General features: G+C 37.0%; 1 protein-coding gene across 8 annotated transcripts; it reads right to left on the reverse strand.

The window, feature by feature from the left end:
* Positions 1-1,976: 1,976 nt before the first annotated feature.
* LOC103722433 (reticulon-like protein B11) lies at positions 1,977-13,896 on the reverse strand. 8 transcript variants are annotated; one of them, XR_003388599.2, is made up of 7 exons: positions 13,654-13,894; positions 13,389-13,569; positions 13,057-13,198; positions 12,891-12,960; positions 12,581-12,770; positions 4,313-4,430; positions 1,977-2,552 (listed from the first exon to the last, which is right to left on the reverse strand). XR_003388599.2 is itself a non-coding variant. In XM_008812989.3 (6 exons), exons 1-5 carry the CDS (start codon positions 13,775-13,777, stop codon positions 12,613-12,615), a joined length of 675 nt encoding a protein of 224 aa, XP_008811211.2. In that variant the 5' UTR covers positions 13,778-13,894; the 3' UTR covers positions 1,977-2,552; positions 12,581-12,612. The 8 variants fall into 8 exon arrangements, 3 of the variants coding, with proteins under 3 accessions (XP_008811211.2, XP_026666327.2, XP_038985903.1); XR_005513283.1 differs by lacking the exons at positions 1,977-2,552; positions 4,313-4,430 and adding exons at positions 4,478-6,819; positions 6,899-7,029; positions 7,119-7,149 and having other exon boundaries at positions 12,891-13,198; positions 13,654-13,896; XR_003388597.2 differs by having other exon boundaries at positions 12,891-13,198; positions 13,654-13,896.
* Between the last annotated feature and the right edge of the window lie 2,788 nt (positions 13,897-16,684).

Here is a 16,684-nt window from a genome sequence, read left to right on the forward strand (position 1 = left end):
TTTTAACTCAGTGATCTCAGTGTAAGATTCTCTTAGAAATTTTATCACAACATTCCAAGAAACCTAATATAACTCGTTTGTCTTTCAGTTGCTGGCTATGAAGCCAAAGTCAAATTTGCACAATCAACCATCAATAATCTTCATTCTCCAAAATATAATATCATTCTTCATTTAATAAACTACTCTTTTTAGGTTCCTATCGGAAAAAAAAAACATAGAAAACGGTAGGCAGTATATGTGGAGGTGAAGCACTTGTCATTGTAAGGATCTCAAAATTATGATTGTTTAATCTACCCTGTCATGGTGAAAATAGCCTTTATTATCTGTTATGATCTCATGTTATTTTGCTTTCAGATAAGGTCCAATGTTGTCACTGCATTTGCAAGGTCGCACTCCATTATTTTCTTTTTCATTCAGGTATAGTAATAAAAAGCATTGGGATTGCATGGTGATGGCAATATACACACTATGTTCTACATACCAAGTTCCAAGGGCCATCTGTTTTGCTTCTTAGAAGAATTTTTATTTAAAGATGAAAATGCTGTTGCATTAAGTTTTCTTAACATCCATGTGTTGTTACATCTAATTGTCTTCCATCATCCATATCTGAATCAGATAAACCTATATACTCTTATCGAAAGTTGCCACTCAGATTGATTGATTGGTTGTACAGGCTTCAGCCAACACTTTACCCTCTCATTTCTTGGGACTTGTTTTCTCATTAGAACTGCTGCGATCAGTCGCATGGCCGCATGTGGAATCTGTTCATGTCCCAAAACCTGCATAGCCTGCTTGTGAATATAATAAAATCTTTGTTGCTGTTCTGTAGCTGCCCTTGTTTCCTTTTTCCTTTCAGTCAAGCCACTTTTAATTGGCCCTGATATAAACCGAGTTGAACATTCAAAGGTACATATTCCGATATACAAAATATTTGCAGTTGACCGAGGTGGGTTAGACCCAGAAGAGTATTCTGTTGTCTGAACTGAGGTAGAAGCCCTTTGGTTTCCTTTGTAATTTGACTGGGTGGACAACCGAAAAGTATTCTGAGACAAGCTACTGTGATAGGCACACAGCTGGTATTTGGTGAAATACTTGCCTCTCCATCCTAGCTTTGCAGGCATGTGGCCCTGCCAAGCGTAGTTTACCTGTACTCATTGAAGCTCAAAATAGAGGTAATGTTCATGAGAGTACGAATGCTAGCAACCGTACCTACTTGTAACAAGCATGGCTGCTTATGAAAGAACCTTGTTGAACCCCCATGTATGTTGCAGCATTGAAGCCTGCTTCACAGCTACCAGCTGCTAGTTGAGTGTGTTAGGTTACAAATATGCTTGTGGATGGTTTCTAGCAGCTCTGATGTTTATTTTGCTGTAATGACAGGCTCTCTTATTACTCAAAACTCTTCGAGTCATTTCCAGCCACGTGTGGTGTCGCAAAAATTAAAGACGTTCCAACTCGAATGCATCTAATGCCTTCCTGCATCTTCCCAATAATTTTCAGAGATCCTGATAAAATAAAGGATGCTTAAATTTTTGGATTATTTGCAAATGCTCAGGGATTCACACTCATACACTTCCTCCTTAGTTTTAACAGTCGAATGATTTGTCAAAACAGGTATTTGCGCGCTGCTGTATGTGCATATGGGATTGTAATAAAGCAAAACAGCTTAGAAATGGTTGAAAGGGTACAGAAATATTTAGCTGGCAGAAGGGAGATCCTCTGGCTGTACAAAATTCGGGACCCACGCTGAGCATGCTAACGGGGAAATTGCACTATTCCTGCACAAAAATCGAAGCAATTTTCATCATGTTGCACAGCGAATCATGCTAACTGCAAAATTGCACAAAGCCTGCACAAAAGTTGAAAAGTGCTTTTCATCACCTCGTGCAGCAAATCAAGCAACTGGTTAAGAATCTCTCCTTAATGACCAAGATTGAGAAGATGCATTTCCCTGCTTTATAATTTACCCAGAGACATGACCAAATTGTATTAAAAAAAAAAATTCATACACTAATTCATCCAACATGTATCACCAATTCTAAGGTTGGTATGTGCAGTCCAAGTGGCTTGTTTCATTATTCTCTTCCTTCTGCCAAAAGGGATGTGATAGACAAGATAAAGATTTTACATACATCTAATGAGTAATCCATAAATCCTCCAAATCGTAGATACAGAGAACTTTCATGATGCCTCTGCAATTAATCTTGCTTTCAAACTAATCAAAAGCATGTGAGCGACATGTTGACAACTAGGCATATAGAAGTTCATACATCGAGATATCAGCAGGGAGGCCCCCTACAACATGTTGCGGCGAAAAAAAAAAAGACCTCATAAAGAGGGTTCGTGCTATAGATGAAAAGATTTGGCACTCTTGGCTACTATTCCTTGAGTACTTTCGTTTCATGGTTAAATTATTGGGTGTAACCATATAAACGAAGACCCATCAACTTGAATAAAGGTTTTGGTTGGATGACAGAAAAATTCAACAACATCCACAATTACAGACGTAAAGTCCCTTGGATGTAAGCTCAATCAGATATGCCAGCAGATACCTGCATTAACAATATATAACAAGAGTCAGAAACCAATAGGATGTGATGCATCTCCAATAGAGCTGAAATAAATGAAAAGAGAGATCCAAAAGTTCAAAAACTCAGAACCAGATATGTGAAAAAGGAAGAATACAAGGTACCATTAAGCATTCTAACTGACATCTCAAACAGTTTCTATCATTGGGGCCTAGATCACAGCTTAGCGATGGATGTTAGAATCCATTAGAAGAAAATAAATAGGCACATAATACAATTTTGACAGATCAAGCATAAAATTAGGTTTTCATATGCACATTACAGTATTGCGGTCCAACTTAGTTTATTGGCAGGCATTTGATGCATCCATATGAAAACCTACAACATAAGAGTAAGGATATTTAATGGTAATGTACATATACCTACATAATGTGCTGACCAGATGTAACATAACATGCTAACCATGGTTCAAAGTTGAGCTGAAGCTTGGAATAACGTGCTGTCCAGCATTAACATAACATGCTAGCCATGGTATAAACTTCAGCTAAACTCGGAAAGTCCCACCAGAACATATATGACATATTGGCTACTTATGGAGTTCCAACTGAAATTTTGATACCAAAATTACTGTACATTTAGGTAATTTGCACTGCCCAATGTCTTCACTCGAGCAGTATTTTTCAAATTTAAGTTTACACTTCGTAAATTTCAAAAAAGATTTGGGAGACTTGCAATATTGTTTTCAAAAGAAAATTAGTGAAGAAAATTGTTTGACATATTCTTATCCTATCCTGCAGCTTAAATCTCATAGACATTGTATTCATTTGTTAATCCACCAACGTAATATATATTATATGTAACACTTAAATAATATGAAACATGACTATTTAACTTTTTAAAATATTGTAATTTTTCATAATTTCATTGTCAAATCATTATCTCATCCAACCAAAACGGGTAACTTATTCTCTACACTTTGCATCTTTTTTTTTTCAAAATTTTCTTCTCAAGTTCACTGAAACTGCTGCAACCAAACAGATTTGGCCTAGCAGAAACTGACACTGAAGCTGAGTTTTAGACATTGGTACTTGCAAATAATTCTCCTTACACACGCTTGCTACAGGATCATAACAAATAACCCACCACTGCAGAATCATCTTGAATATTACAGAATATTTCCAAATATAGGTGCACCATTGCCTCTGAACAGACTTTGTGGTCTCAAACACTATTGACTGTATATACTAGGCAACTTGCAATATTGTTATGTCCAGAATATTTCTATCCAAGGAGCAATTGCCACCTTAGTGTTGAGTTCAAGATAATTAACAGAACACGTCAGCTAGTCTATGCGTGTCACCAACATCCCCCTCCAATTGAAAAACTTCTTCTAGGCAAAGAGACCATTGATCATGAAAATAATCAGTTCTACCACAATACCAGGATTAAATTTAAAAAATACAGCACTCCATCCCATGGTCAATTCTAGAGCTTCCAAAGTAGACAGTTTTTTAAATGTGGGAGTGCTTGACCATTGCATGGTGCATCATTGTTGACCATGCAGAAACTTAGGGCCTGTTTGGAAGCATGCATTGGTTATCTGCAGATAATCTGTGCACTAGGTGAGGTGGAGGAAAGTGAGATGTCCAATGAAAGAAGAAAATGTCTGATTGAGGGGAAGCAGCAAATTCAATATTCCTAAATTTTGGAGGTAATTTAAATCATCTTTTAATCAAATCTGGTTATTCCAAAGAATTAGAAATAACGGGGTTGGTGACTTCAACCTCGCATCCCTCTTCCTCCTTGCTTCATCTCTTAACCCCTCCATTGGCATGTGAGGTTATCCACAGATTACAAACTCTGACATCCAAACGTGCCCTTGTCATCACATGGTTTCTGAAACTGAAGTGGACCCATATTAGATTGTATTGCCTGCCTCTCAGTCAGACTGTAGTTATAACAAGTTTTAGATACTGTTCTCTATATGCAAAAAGACAACAGCAAAAGATAAAACTGGGATAATTTCTACCATGAACATTTGCACATGGAAACTAGCATGAACACTTAACAATACATGGACGTAATAAGACTACAACTGTACCTGAAGCACCTAGAAAGATAAACCTGGGAAAAAATCATGTAAGGTAGACTTCGTAAATATTTAAGATAGAAGGGACAAATATCAGATATTTTAACTTCGAATGACCTCATGCTTTACATCTTAAACACCCATTTAGAATATAAACCAATCTCAGGCCTTTATGACTGAGAAACCTCAAGTTGATGTCTGGAACCTAGAGAGGATAGGACCGAGATCATCAAGTTAGTTGGCACCTTGAATAAATGGCATCAACTTACTCAATCCAATTTATCATAACTTCCATCATAATTTTAATGACTTTATAAGTGCCTAGCAACCATGTATCTCTCATCACTTTCTGAAGTTGGTACTTGGATGAGAGATGACACTAAAGAAAGAATATTGAGGATTCAGGAGGGTCTTTAATCTCTTCATACTTTTGTTATGTTTTCAACAAAAACCCATTTAGAATGAAAATAAATGATAACTGATGTCATGTTGGACCAAACCTTTTCAATTAAAAACAAAAACTGCAACCTTGATATATTTGAGCCTACACTAACATTTAATGAAAATTAAACCTTCATGTCTTTCTCCTGATTATAACCATAATCAAAATAATTATAGGTTCTTCAAACAAGAAACTTCAAATTATTCTCATACTTCCAATCTGATCACATGCTCAAACAAGAACCAAACTTCAACATCCTTACAATCTCATCCAAAGAGAACACAGAACTAGAAAGTGAAGTTCATGCAATTACAACTATATCAAAAAAAATGCAATTAAAAGCTTTAAAATTATTATTTAGTCGCGACCATAGAAAAGAAGCAGACTCAGGGTGCCTAAAAATTACAGATTTTTCACTTGCATCAATCATGTCTGCTACATGGAACTTGCTATTGAGTTCCTTTAGGACTTTAAATAGTGTCATTAAAACCTAATGAAAAGGAAGGTCCATGATTCCTTAGAGCATTTCTCAGTGTATGGTCCGAAAAAAAATTGACTTCTAAAAAGCTTTTACCTTTGGAGAGATTCACTATCAATTTGAACATAGGCTAAGATATCTCCTTTGACATTTTGCTGCAACGAAGAGAATCAATTTGGAGGTTTTGGAGATTAAAACTAATGATTCCTCAACTTCATCATGAAAATGATGAAGTATAATCATACTTGCAACGACAACATATTATCTTTGTGTGTATCTTTTCATCATAACATATCATAAAATATTCAACAATGTTTACAATTTCGAAAGCTACACCCTCAAGGGTAAGTGAATAATCAGGATGCCATCATTCTCAATATTATAACATCGAAAGATTGCCTTTTCCTTTATCTTCCTTGGATATATCCACAAAAAAATTCATGACCAGGAGGAAGAAAGAAGATCATTTTTACTCCTTCCACCTCTTATTATGTCTATGTTCTCAAAGTAAGAAAAATTACTTATGTAAGAGAGATTAGAAAAATGGTATAAGGTGACTAACTTTCCACAAAGTACTTGTATGTGTGGTGCCTCATGCTCATTCTTTATGGAGAATTTTCCACATTTTTATAAGAGCTTTACATGTATTCACCTTGGTAGCAAGTTGTTGAATTCAAAGAAGAATAAAAAAGGAGAAATTTTGTTTACCGAGACAGAGTTCATCCAGTTAGGGTGGCGCACCACTTCAGAATCTCCTCGGAAACTCATCCTTGCAGCCGCTTATTAAACTTACCAATTAATTTTATATAAGAGCTCATACTGTGCTCCTGCACCTGCTTTTGGTAAATAAGGCACTCGCCGTAATTTGATTAGGTCATCTTTTTTATTAATGTTGCCATTTTCCCCCCAGAGAGATTTACCATTTATTTGAACATAGTATCATAAATCTCACATTGAGAATTCAGCGATCAGAGAAAACAATACCACAAGTTCTGGAGATTGTCCAATAAATAATTTCCAATTTCATCATGACTACTATCAAGTACAATCTTATATGCAATGGCAACAAATTGTCGTCCTTGCTTTCTTTTCATCATAACACATCATAGGATCTTCAACAGTGTCTACAATCCTGAGAGTTACATCAAGGGTAGATGGATAATCAGGAACCATGTTGTTCTCAATGTTGTACAATTGAAAATTTTCTTAATTCCTTGTCTTCTTCTGAAAGATCCACCAAAACAACTTTACATGAAGGAAAGTAAAGATGATTATTTTACTCCTGAAAGAAGACGTAAAGATAAGAAATGTAAAAGATGTCTCATTTTTCACTTAATACAACTATATTCAGGGCATCATACTCATCCTTTCTGGCAAATGTTCCATCTTTTCATCTCTCATCAACCTCGCCATAAGATCACCATAACTTGATTAAATCATCCTCTGACTGGTGCAGGAATTCAAAGATTGCAAGAAGACATGAGATATAGAACTGTAGCAATACAAAAATGATGTGGTTCACTAACAACATAAGATTGCAAGAAGACGGACTAAAAGTCAGAAGGGCAAAGAAGGTGTGACCTCAAATCCACCGAACGAAATAACTTGGAGCCTAGCAAGAAAAATAAAATTCAACATGAATTCTCCTATTCTAAAACATCTGGACAGCCTATCCCAAGAATACACGCATACACACAACATGCATGCATGCAGATAGAGGCACAGGCATGCACATGCACACATGCATGCTTGTGGCATGGTCACAATATTCGCCGACTATTCAAGAATAATTCGTATACGGCAGTTTGCCAAATTGTTCTGTAAATTATCCATTATTGATGAACCTATCATGTATATCTCATAAAATTCATAAAAAAATTATAAAATTCATACTCTATTCATATAATAAACGAATAACTTGGATATACCTCAGATAGCAGACACCGAAGTCCAAGCCCATGCTCTTGAAATCGTTAAGACAAGCTGCAAGCGTAGGAACTAGGGGTTTGCCATTGACACACTAATTTGTTTAAAAACTAAAATATTTTCTTTTCGAAAAATCAACCTCTCCAATTATCTCTTCTCTTCTATTCTTCTCACCTGTGTTCTACCTCTTCTTAGCGTCCTCCCAAACCCAACCTGATACTCTCCCCTTCTCTACTTCTGTTCTTTTCTTTTTTGAGGAAATATTTTCTTTTTCTCCAACATTTTTCTACTTCCAGTAATTGTGAAACATATTAACCTTGCTTATTAGTATCTACTATTTCTCCCTATACTTGTATGAATGTTTTGTTCATGAATATTTTTATTTTTTAAATGTGCTGAACTTATTCTGATTCCAAATTTACCAGATTTTTTCCTGAATCCTGAATTTCTCAACCTTGACGATTTATTCCCGACGGCTGAACTCGTGACTATGCATGTGCACCCTCATGTGTGCAAGGATGTCAGAGCAACAGACCCATAAATTACACACACATGTCAAGTTACTTAAATTCCAAGAAATATGAACTAGTTAGAAACCCTAATCTAATAACAACTAATTATACACACAATAAAGTAGAAGAAAACTAAAACTTTGCTAATATAACTTAAAGTTCTACACTAATCCTGTGATTTAACACAGCCAATTTTCAAACTCATAGTAAACTCAATTTCATCATTACGATAAAATCATAAGGTTCAGATATAGCACTTTGTCTATCGTCACATGTTGTAAAAAGATTAGTTTTCATCAAGACCTCTAGAGAGACAATAGACTCAGCATTTCCTAAAATTGCACACTGTCTTGCCTAAAAGACATTTAGTTGAGGACCCCAAGTCAAGATCATCTATGTCCAACCAATAACTTTGTTCTTGGTATTTCTCAAGTATGTTCCGTAGCTTTCTAAACATATCATGAGGTAGCAAAATAACACAAGATTCTCCAACATTGAGATTCTACAATTTCAGGATCAATGTTTGGAAAAGCATTTGGCAGTGGCTAAGGGGGTTCATGGCACACATCTAATGTTGCATGGCATAAGCTCAAGGCAGCCAGCTAAAATATAACAGTAGGCTACCTTACTAAATGTCCAATAAACAATACTTCATGCAATTTGAAACATTGGAGGTATAAACGACAAAAATAAAGAAGCATATAATTTGTAACAACATCAACCCACCAAATATGATAATATCATTTATAGAATAAAAACATTAGCAATCTAATATAACATCAGCCATAAAACATAAATAACCAGCTCTCTAATACACTATGGCAGTAGAGAAACTAATAAATGAAAAATAGAGCTATGAAATAGGAGCATAAAATAAAAAATAATAATTGCATCAACTGACATGTATTAGGTATTTCTTAAGTCGAAAGATGTGTACCAATGAGTTGCATATTTGAATGATTCAATCAATAAGAAAATTATCAAACTAGGCTTCAGTATAAAGCATAACACATGCATTTAGTTTAAGATTCACTAATGGATTGATTAACATGACCACTTGTTATTAATATTAAGATTTGATATGCAGAGTCACATCATTATATTTGTTATAATGTCATGTCATTACTGAAGAAACCAAAAGAGAGTCATGCTATAGAGAGTGACCTAAGAAGCAATGCTACACCATTATTCAGAAAGAAAATGAAAGAAAACCAGTTGCCTGCTACGGATTCACATTGTCCACCTTGGGCCTCCCACAAAATGTCCACCTTATCAGGTTCAGGCCCACCATGGCACTTGTCATAAGCTCAAGTGCCATGCCAAGCCACTAGCAACCATGACATGACAGTTGAACACTAAAACCACCATGGAGGCCACCAAGGATTCCAAAATCATGCCGAACAAGGCGGTTTAGGGCGTACTAAACTAGATGGTTCAGAACATACCGAACTGGACCGGTCAGTAACCAACACAATTCAGTTCTTTAGTCAATCTGATTATTTTAATACAGGCGAGGGGCCTCTCGAAACTTCTTTCTGGGATCTCTCTCCCTCTCTCCCCATGAGGCTCTCCCTCTCTCTTGCAATCTCTCCCTCTTCCTTATGCTCTCTCTCTCCCCTGATAATCTAGGTCGATGGATGCCAATGCCTCTCCCTCAGTACACCCCTCTCCCTCCCTCCCTCTCCTTCTCCCTCTTCCACCACTCCCTTTCCCTCTTTCTCCCCTTCGTCTTTTCTCTTTCCCCTAGTTCTCATCCTAGCGTGAGGATTAAGGTCCGTCCCTCTTTTCTCCCGATCTTTTGGCTTTGGCACACCTCAACTTGGTGAGATGCGTACTAGCACCGTACCAAACCGGTCGCCAGCCAATACAAACTTTGTTACAAGTTTAGCAAACCTTGGAGGCCACCATGACCCTTTAACAATGTTTGGAATTCTTTCTTAAGTAATAAACACAACTCTGGTTTCCTAATAGTAAAAGATGACAAACATAATACTTGAACCAAGTGCTATACGTGCTAGCCCACTAGTGTGGAAATGTGAATTGCTCAACTTGCTCTTTTCAACCTTCAAATTTGGTAGAACTTCATAAGGGAAACATAGCCTAGACGAATTCTTCGGCACCAATTATATCAGTCAAACTAGTAATAGTAGATAATGAATAAAACCTTCTACAGTTATCCAAAGAGATCAATAAGGTTATACATAAATACAACACACACATATAACATCTGCATGTATGGTTTAGAAAGATGCATTAGTTACATTAACTAAATGACGAAAATACTCCCATTCAAGTAAAACTAACTAAAATAATACAGAGTCATAACCATCGAGCCTTTTTCCAACTATTAGGGGTGGATTTTGTGGATCCACATTTGCCAGGTATTCTTATTTAGGCCATCCCTTGGGTTATTTCAGGCTTATTTCTCCATAGCATTCCTCACAACCTCCATCTATGGTACCTTAGATTTTTCCTTGCTTTTCTTACCACTTTCAACACAGTCCAAACCCCTTATTAGAGCCTCCTCATGTTTCTGTTGCACATGTCCATACCATCTTAATCGATTTTCCATCACTTTATCCTTAATTTATGCAACATCTGGAGCTCCTCTAATATATTCATTTCTAATTTTAACTTTTTAGATTTACCACACACACATGAGAACAAGTTACAAACTTGGTCCAGCATAAGCAATATATGTGTGTGTATATAAATATGCATAAAGTAATTAATACAGAAAGCTTTCCATAATTTATTTATATGCTTTCCTTTAGTAATCTGAATCTATTTATAAAGGGAAGTAGTTATTTTCATGATATCCTCTCATGACACAAAACATACATAGAGATCAAGAAGAGGGTTCAGTAACAATATATTGATAGCATCGAGCTCAATACAAGTGCAAAGACACAGTCCAACATATAAAAAAGGATCTCTTTCAAGAAAAGAATGCAGTATGAGGAACAAACTAAAATTTTCTCACACCACTCCAATGATGCCCAAAAAAGGTTGAAAAATAAAATATTTCAGCCTCCACTTATGCCAAAGCTCCACCCTAACAAGAAACATGAACCCCTCTATCTCACACTCCTTTATGAACCCTTCTACTGCTCAAACGTAGCACCATAAAAAGGAAAGTTACAAGGGCAAAAGTGACTATTAGAAGTTGTAAGCAAAAGGCAAAAGAAAAAAAACGTCACTAACCTAGAATTAGAGTCAGTTGGTAGGGGGACAGTATAGTTGGGAAAGAACAATAAGGAGTAGGAACTAGTGCAAATTTTGATTTGTTCCATGTTTTCTTAATTACTAAAATATATGCACAATAATTATAATTATAAGTTATACAATTTTATTTTATTTATAAAATATTGAAATTGTATATCAATCATACAATATAATTCAAGAATTAAGAACTGATGATAGTGAACCAAGAGATATGAAAGCATACACTAATAGATGAAAACCAGTTAATCTATATAAAGTGTAAGTAACTGGCTACTTCTAAAAGCCACTTATAATATATGTTATCAACCTTCATTGCATTAATAAACCACAAGTAATCTACTTAATAATAATTAATTAAACTAAATACCTAATTCTGAAAATTATTTATTAATTTATAAAGATCAATGATAATTATACCAAGATGGAGACAGAGATACATATATAACACTCAAGTTGATTTAGAAAGAAGCCATCCATATTGATAGGTGTAAATGCTAAGCTTTATATCGTAATTCAAGTGATGATGGTATTGAATATAAGTGTATGTATGTAATAAAGATATAACTAAAACAAATAACTAGGCCTAGTCTGTTGCAAGGTAAAGAAAGGCCCATTACTATGACTACAATAAAGTTTGAGATACGCACCATAAAACTATCGCACCATAATTAAACCGTCTCTCTCTCTTTTCGCATATACAAAAAGAATACGAGAATAAGAGAGATATGTCTAGAGAATTAAGACAGATAAGCTGCAAGTCAACTAGTATAATTTGAATCCAGTTAAAATACATAATTGTTCATCTAAAATAAGAAATCAAACTGAGAAGCCAATTGGACTGTAGTCTAGCACCCCTCTACTTTGCAAGTTCAAGGGGGAGAAGTTCCACATCAGACATGGAAAAGTGGCACTCCCTCTGTTATTATCAAAACTATCAACATCAAGATAGCTGAATAAATTCTAAATGAAATGATTTGTTACCAAAAAAAAAAACACGAACCAAAAATTGTATAATTTGTTTTTTAACCAAAAGTCAAATGTTTCATTTCAGATATCAATATATATGGAAATCACAATCTTGCTGCACTCAACTAGTCGAACAATTCCACCATTAGGTGCAAACCTTAACTCCCTCTCCATTTTTCTCTCTCTAAACTATTGACTATTAACAAACATGGATTATTCACAATGAAATGTTCTTCAACTACTTCTAATTCATATATATGATTTTGAAATGCATTGGTTCATATATCTCATTAACATTATGGATCTCAGCACAGTCAATTTGATGAGGGTATGACTGCAACCACTAGAGATGAAGTAAATGTTAACAGGAAACCAAATTCTACTAATCTGTCATCATAAGGTGCAGGTATTTACATGGGAGGAGTCAACAGAGTGCGACCATCATGCTACTGAGTCTTCTTTTCTTTGGCTGGCTTTCTTGTTCCCCTGCTTAGAATGTTGTCATACTGCTTCAAGAGTAATTTGTGTGCCATACCAAGCTTTTCATCAACATGGCCCTGGTACTTGTCATACAATGCAGGAGCAGTGAGAGACAGAAGCACCCCTGCAATAATGTCAAAGTACAAAGCACAGCATGCAGACCGTAAGAAGAAGAAGCCACTCTCCATTTATGATTCTATCTTGTACCAAAGAACCAAAATAAAGCAAGTCTAATGAAACTCACCAATGTAAACCAGTGTAAGGAAGTTAAACAAACTCCCGATATATGAAACAAGCCACAAAACCATTGTAACCTGTAGAACAAAAGGGGACAAAAGAATAATATCAGACGCAAGTAAGAAAATACACAATCTTAAACTTAACAAAGCATGAAAGCGGGCAAAGAGTACCTGAAGAAACACTTTCCTATCTCTCCTAATGGCAACATCATGTCCAACAGCCAAAACACGATTGATCCACACCCGACCTTCATCCGCAGCTTTCCCTACGAACTTCTCCGAAACTTCAAGATTGGGAAGGGGCGGAAGAGGTCTACAAATCCAATATTTTGAACAAATTAACTATCACAACAGTCAGCAATCGGCCTACGAAGAACAATGAAGCGGCCTAAACTCCAAAACTTTTTTGGAACAATAACCACGAGAATGTACAAGAAGAAACGAATCACGGAGTAAAAAATGGAGGAGGGGGAGGGGAGAGATGAGAGAGAATGGGGGCAGACCTGTTGAGAAGAGAGGCTGATTTGGCCCAGAAGAAGAGGATAACGACGACAAGGAGGAATGCGTTGGCCATTAGAGAGAGGAAGCTGTAACCAGCCCGTTCGAAGAGGAACCAGACGGCGGTGGCGCCTGCCGCGACTAGAATCCCGGCGTTCCTCCGCCTCCAAAGGAGCACATCGGCAACTGGAACAACCAAGAACCAGAGATCATCAAGGGTCCAAAAGAAAAACCTAGCACGAGAGAGAGGAGAGATAAAGAGAGGGAGACCTGCGCCGCCGCCAAGGGCACGGTGGACGGACCGCCGACTTCCGAGGCGAGAGAGCGGCGATCCGGCGGACGAAGCCGCCGACGCCAGCGCGGAGGGGCAGTCGAGATCTTCTCCGCCAGCCATTGGACTCGGTTAGGGTTTTTCTTGGAGCAGGCAAAGAAGGGAGAAGGGCTGAGAGGAGGATTTAAACGGAAAGATGACAAACAAAAAATAATAATAATAATAATGGAATCCTCCTCCGCGCAGCCTCTAAGCAGTGAGCAGTTATATTTTATTTTGGTTTCAGTTTTTTAATCAACTGCCGACTTCTTAGTAAAACAAATCAGGACTGCCGACTTTGGTTGTGCCGTATATATTAAACACGCACGGAGGGGGAGGGGGGCGAAGAAGGGTATACCGTACTACTCTATGAAGGGAACAGTATTGTCCTCGGCTACAATTAAGAGTTGGTCGCTGGGAGCCACAGGATGGGACATGGCGCAGGAAAATGAACGGAAATGATGGTGAGATTCCCCTCGAGGTAAGCAACGTGAGGAGCACATTTCACAATGGCCCGCATGGAGAGAGAGAGAGAGAAAGAGAGAGAGGTTAAAAAAAAAAGACAAAAAAAACTTGCTTGAAATTTTCAATAATTTGAATGCTAATATCATCAGCATGATGTTAATCACGCAATGCACCTTATTTATGTTGCCCTTGTGGAATGAATATTTATCCTGCATATAGTTAGGATGAAGGTTTTACAAAAACTCGTACAACAACCTTCTATTATAGAGATAACTAGGGTTGCTAGATGGCTCATGATCAAAGCGAGAGAGAGCAATATGATACCCATGATTAACTAAAGTGGAATCTAGATAAGAGAGACTTTCACTTGTAACAAATAGGTTGTGATTTTCGATACAGAAGGTTGGCTTCTTTTCTTTTAGTATAAGTTATGTTCGTATCTAAAGAGAGTTATGGAGTAACTGCATAAGTTTAAATTGAGTAACTCAAATATTATTAAAATATTTTCTCAAAAAGTTTAAAAAAAAGGGTGGCCAAGCGCGCTAAGCTCTCGCTACTATAAAGTCTAAAAAGAATAAGAATGGAGAGACTATTTTTATGTTTCACATCTGTGACATGTAGGTCACAATAAAGTAACTTCACCATTGAGTTAAGACTTGCCCTCTTCTTCTCGTATAGTGAAAGAACTATAGAAGTTCATGGTAGAACTTTTCCTTATCCAAAGATGTGTTATTCAGTAATATATTCACACCACTTCCTAATTTTTGATGCATCAGTATTACACCTAAACTCTTGAAGTTATTATTGATGTTTAATGCTAGACTCCTCTCCTCTCTATAGTTATTTATTTAAGGCAAAGATGAGAGTAGTCAATAGCCAATGATGTGGAGCTCTTTTAGCAAAGCATAAGACAGATAAGCGTTAAGACAGCCAGCATACTCTTGTAAAGACAAATAACATAATGCCTTCGCCACAAGAAGGATATGGTCATGAGGTAGTGGATACGCTCCTTGCGTTAAAATCGTAGCAGGATGAGGTAGGGTTCAGCAATGAGTTTCCATGCTATGAACTCTTGGAGGTCTAAAATCAATGCCAAAGACTCCTACAAGCACTTTTTTTCATTATAAAAGCCTTTGCACTCTGCTCCACACTGAGTTGCTCGAACTGCTGCCTCCAATTTTAGACTTTAAAGTCCACTTCATCAAGGCTCAAATCCTTCAGAACTCCTGGTAAATAGTTGTCCCCAAGAGGAGCACATAAAAAGACCTGCAGTGCTTGGATGTTACCCTGAAAGAGGATCCTCTATTCACTCTACTTGACAAGGAACTCCATGGGCATCGAAGAGTACAAGAAGATAAGCAAACAGAAACTGCTCGTAGCAGCATAAGCGAAAATGATTCCAAGAAAAAGGGAGCCTTTCTGATACATGTTTTTGCTTCAACAGAATAAGAACTTCTGAGGAAGATGTTATTCCATTTAACAGAACTAGCATTTCAATCAACAAAGTGCAAAATCTCAAACACTTCACTGAAAGTCCTTGTGGCAGGCCAAACCACTTAAAGGAATTGCCGAGATGACCAATCATATTCCTTGAAGATATGAGGCGCCTAAATCACCCATATTATAAACAAATTAGGGGCAACGCAGTGGAAGCAAAGCAATTCGTATGACATGTAAGTCCATAACATCACCAAACTCATCCGCAGGGCAGAAAAGATCATCAGGAGTTAGGATGAATACATAAATCTATAGGAGCTGTGATTATATTTATATAAACTTTCTGCTAAGGAAAATTAGGTTTGCCTACCACTGATCTCCCTGCCTCTCTTTTTTTTTTATCCTCTGTAAACGAACTCACTTTGTATTAGCAGCCAATTATAAAACTTTTTTCTCACAGGGTGCATCGAAGCTCTCATTGCACATGAAGTTTATCAGTCTTATATTGAAGCTCAAGCACATTCATGAAGTGTATGATGATATTGGTCCTTTAAATGGGAAGGTTAAAATCATCACCATCCCATGTAATTTTACATTAGCTCGAAATGCCTAAAAACTAGGCAAACTAGACATTTCATTCACATGGTTGCCTAGCAACAGGCCTTTTTCCTGAATACAATGACCAAAGAAAGCATTCCTTCTCTTTGTTCATCAAGTTCCAAGCTTCTTGTGTGGTAATTGCTGCATGTTTGGCACCCTATGATGAAAGCTCATAGGGGCTGGTCATGACAGGGTGTGAGCGTGTGGGTGACCAAGAGAGAGAGAGGCAGAAAGAATAAGCTCTCGGTCACCATGACATTTCCATCCTTTCAGACAAGGGAGACCTTACTAGCTGTAGGATCTTTCCCCATGCTATCTTTCCATGCCATGGTCAAGACAAGCAAGCACCACCTAGGAGGAGATAGGAAGATCATGGAGATGGGAAATCTCTTGGAACAGATGGTAGAAAAAATGTGGGGGGGAGAGAGAGAGAGATAGGCTATCCATTTCTCAATTTATGCACTGACGGTATTTCAAAAACTAGGTAGA

The sequence above is a fragment of the Phoenix dactylifera genome, chromosome 1 (genome assembly GCF_009389715.1).
Source record: "Phoenix dactylifera cultivar Barhee BC4 chromosome 1, palm_55x_up_171113_PBpolish2nd_filt_p, whole genome shotgun sequence".
Lineage (NCBI taxonomy): Eukaryota > Viridiplantae > Streptophyta > Magnoliopsida > Arecales > Arecaceae > Phoenix > Phoenix dactylifera.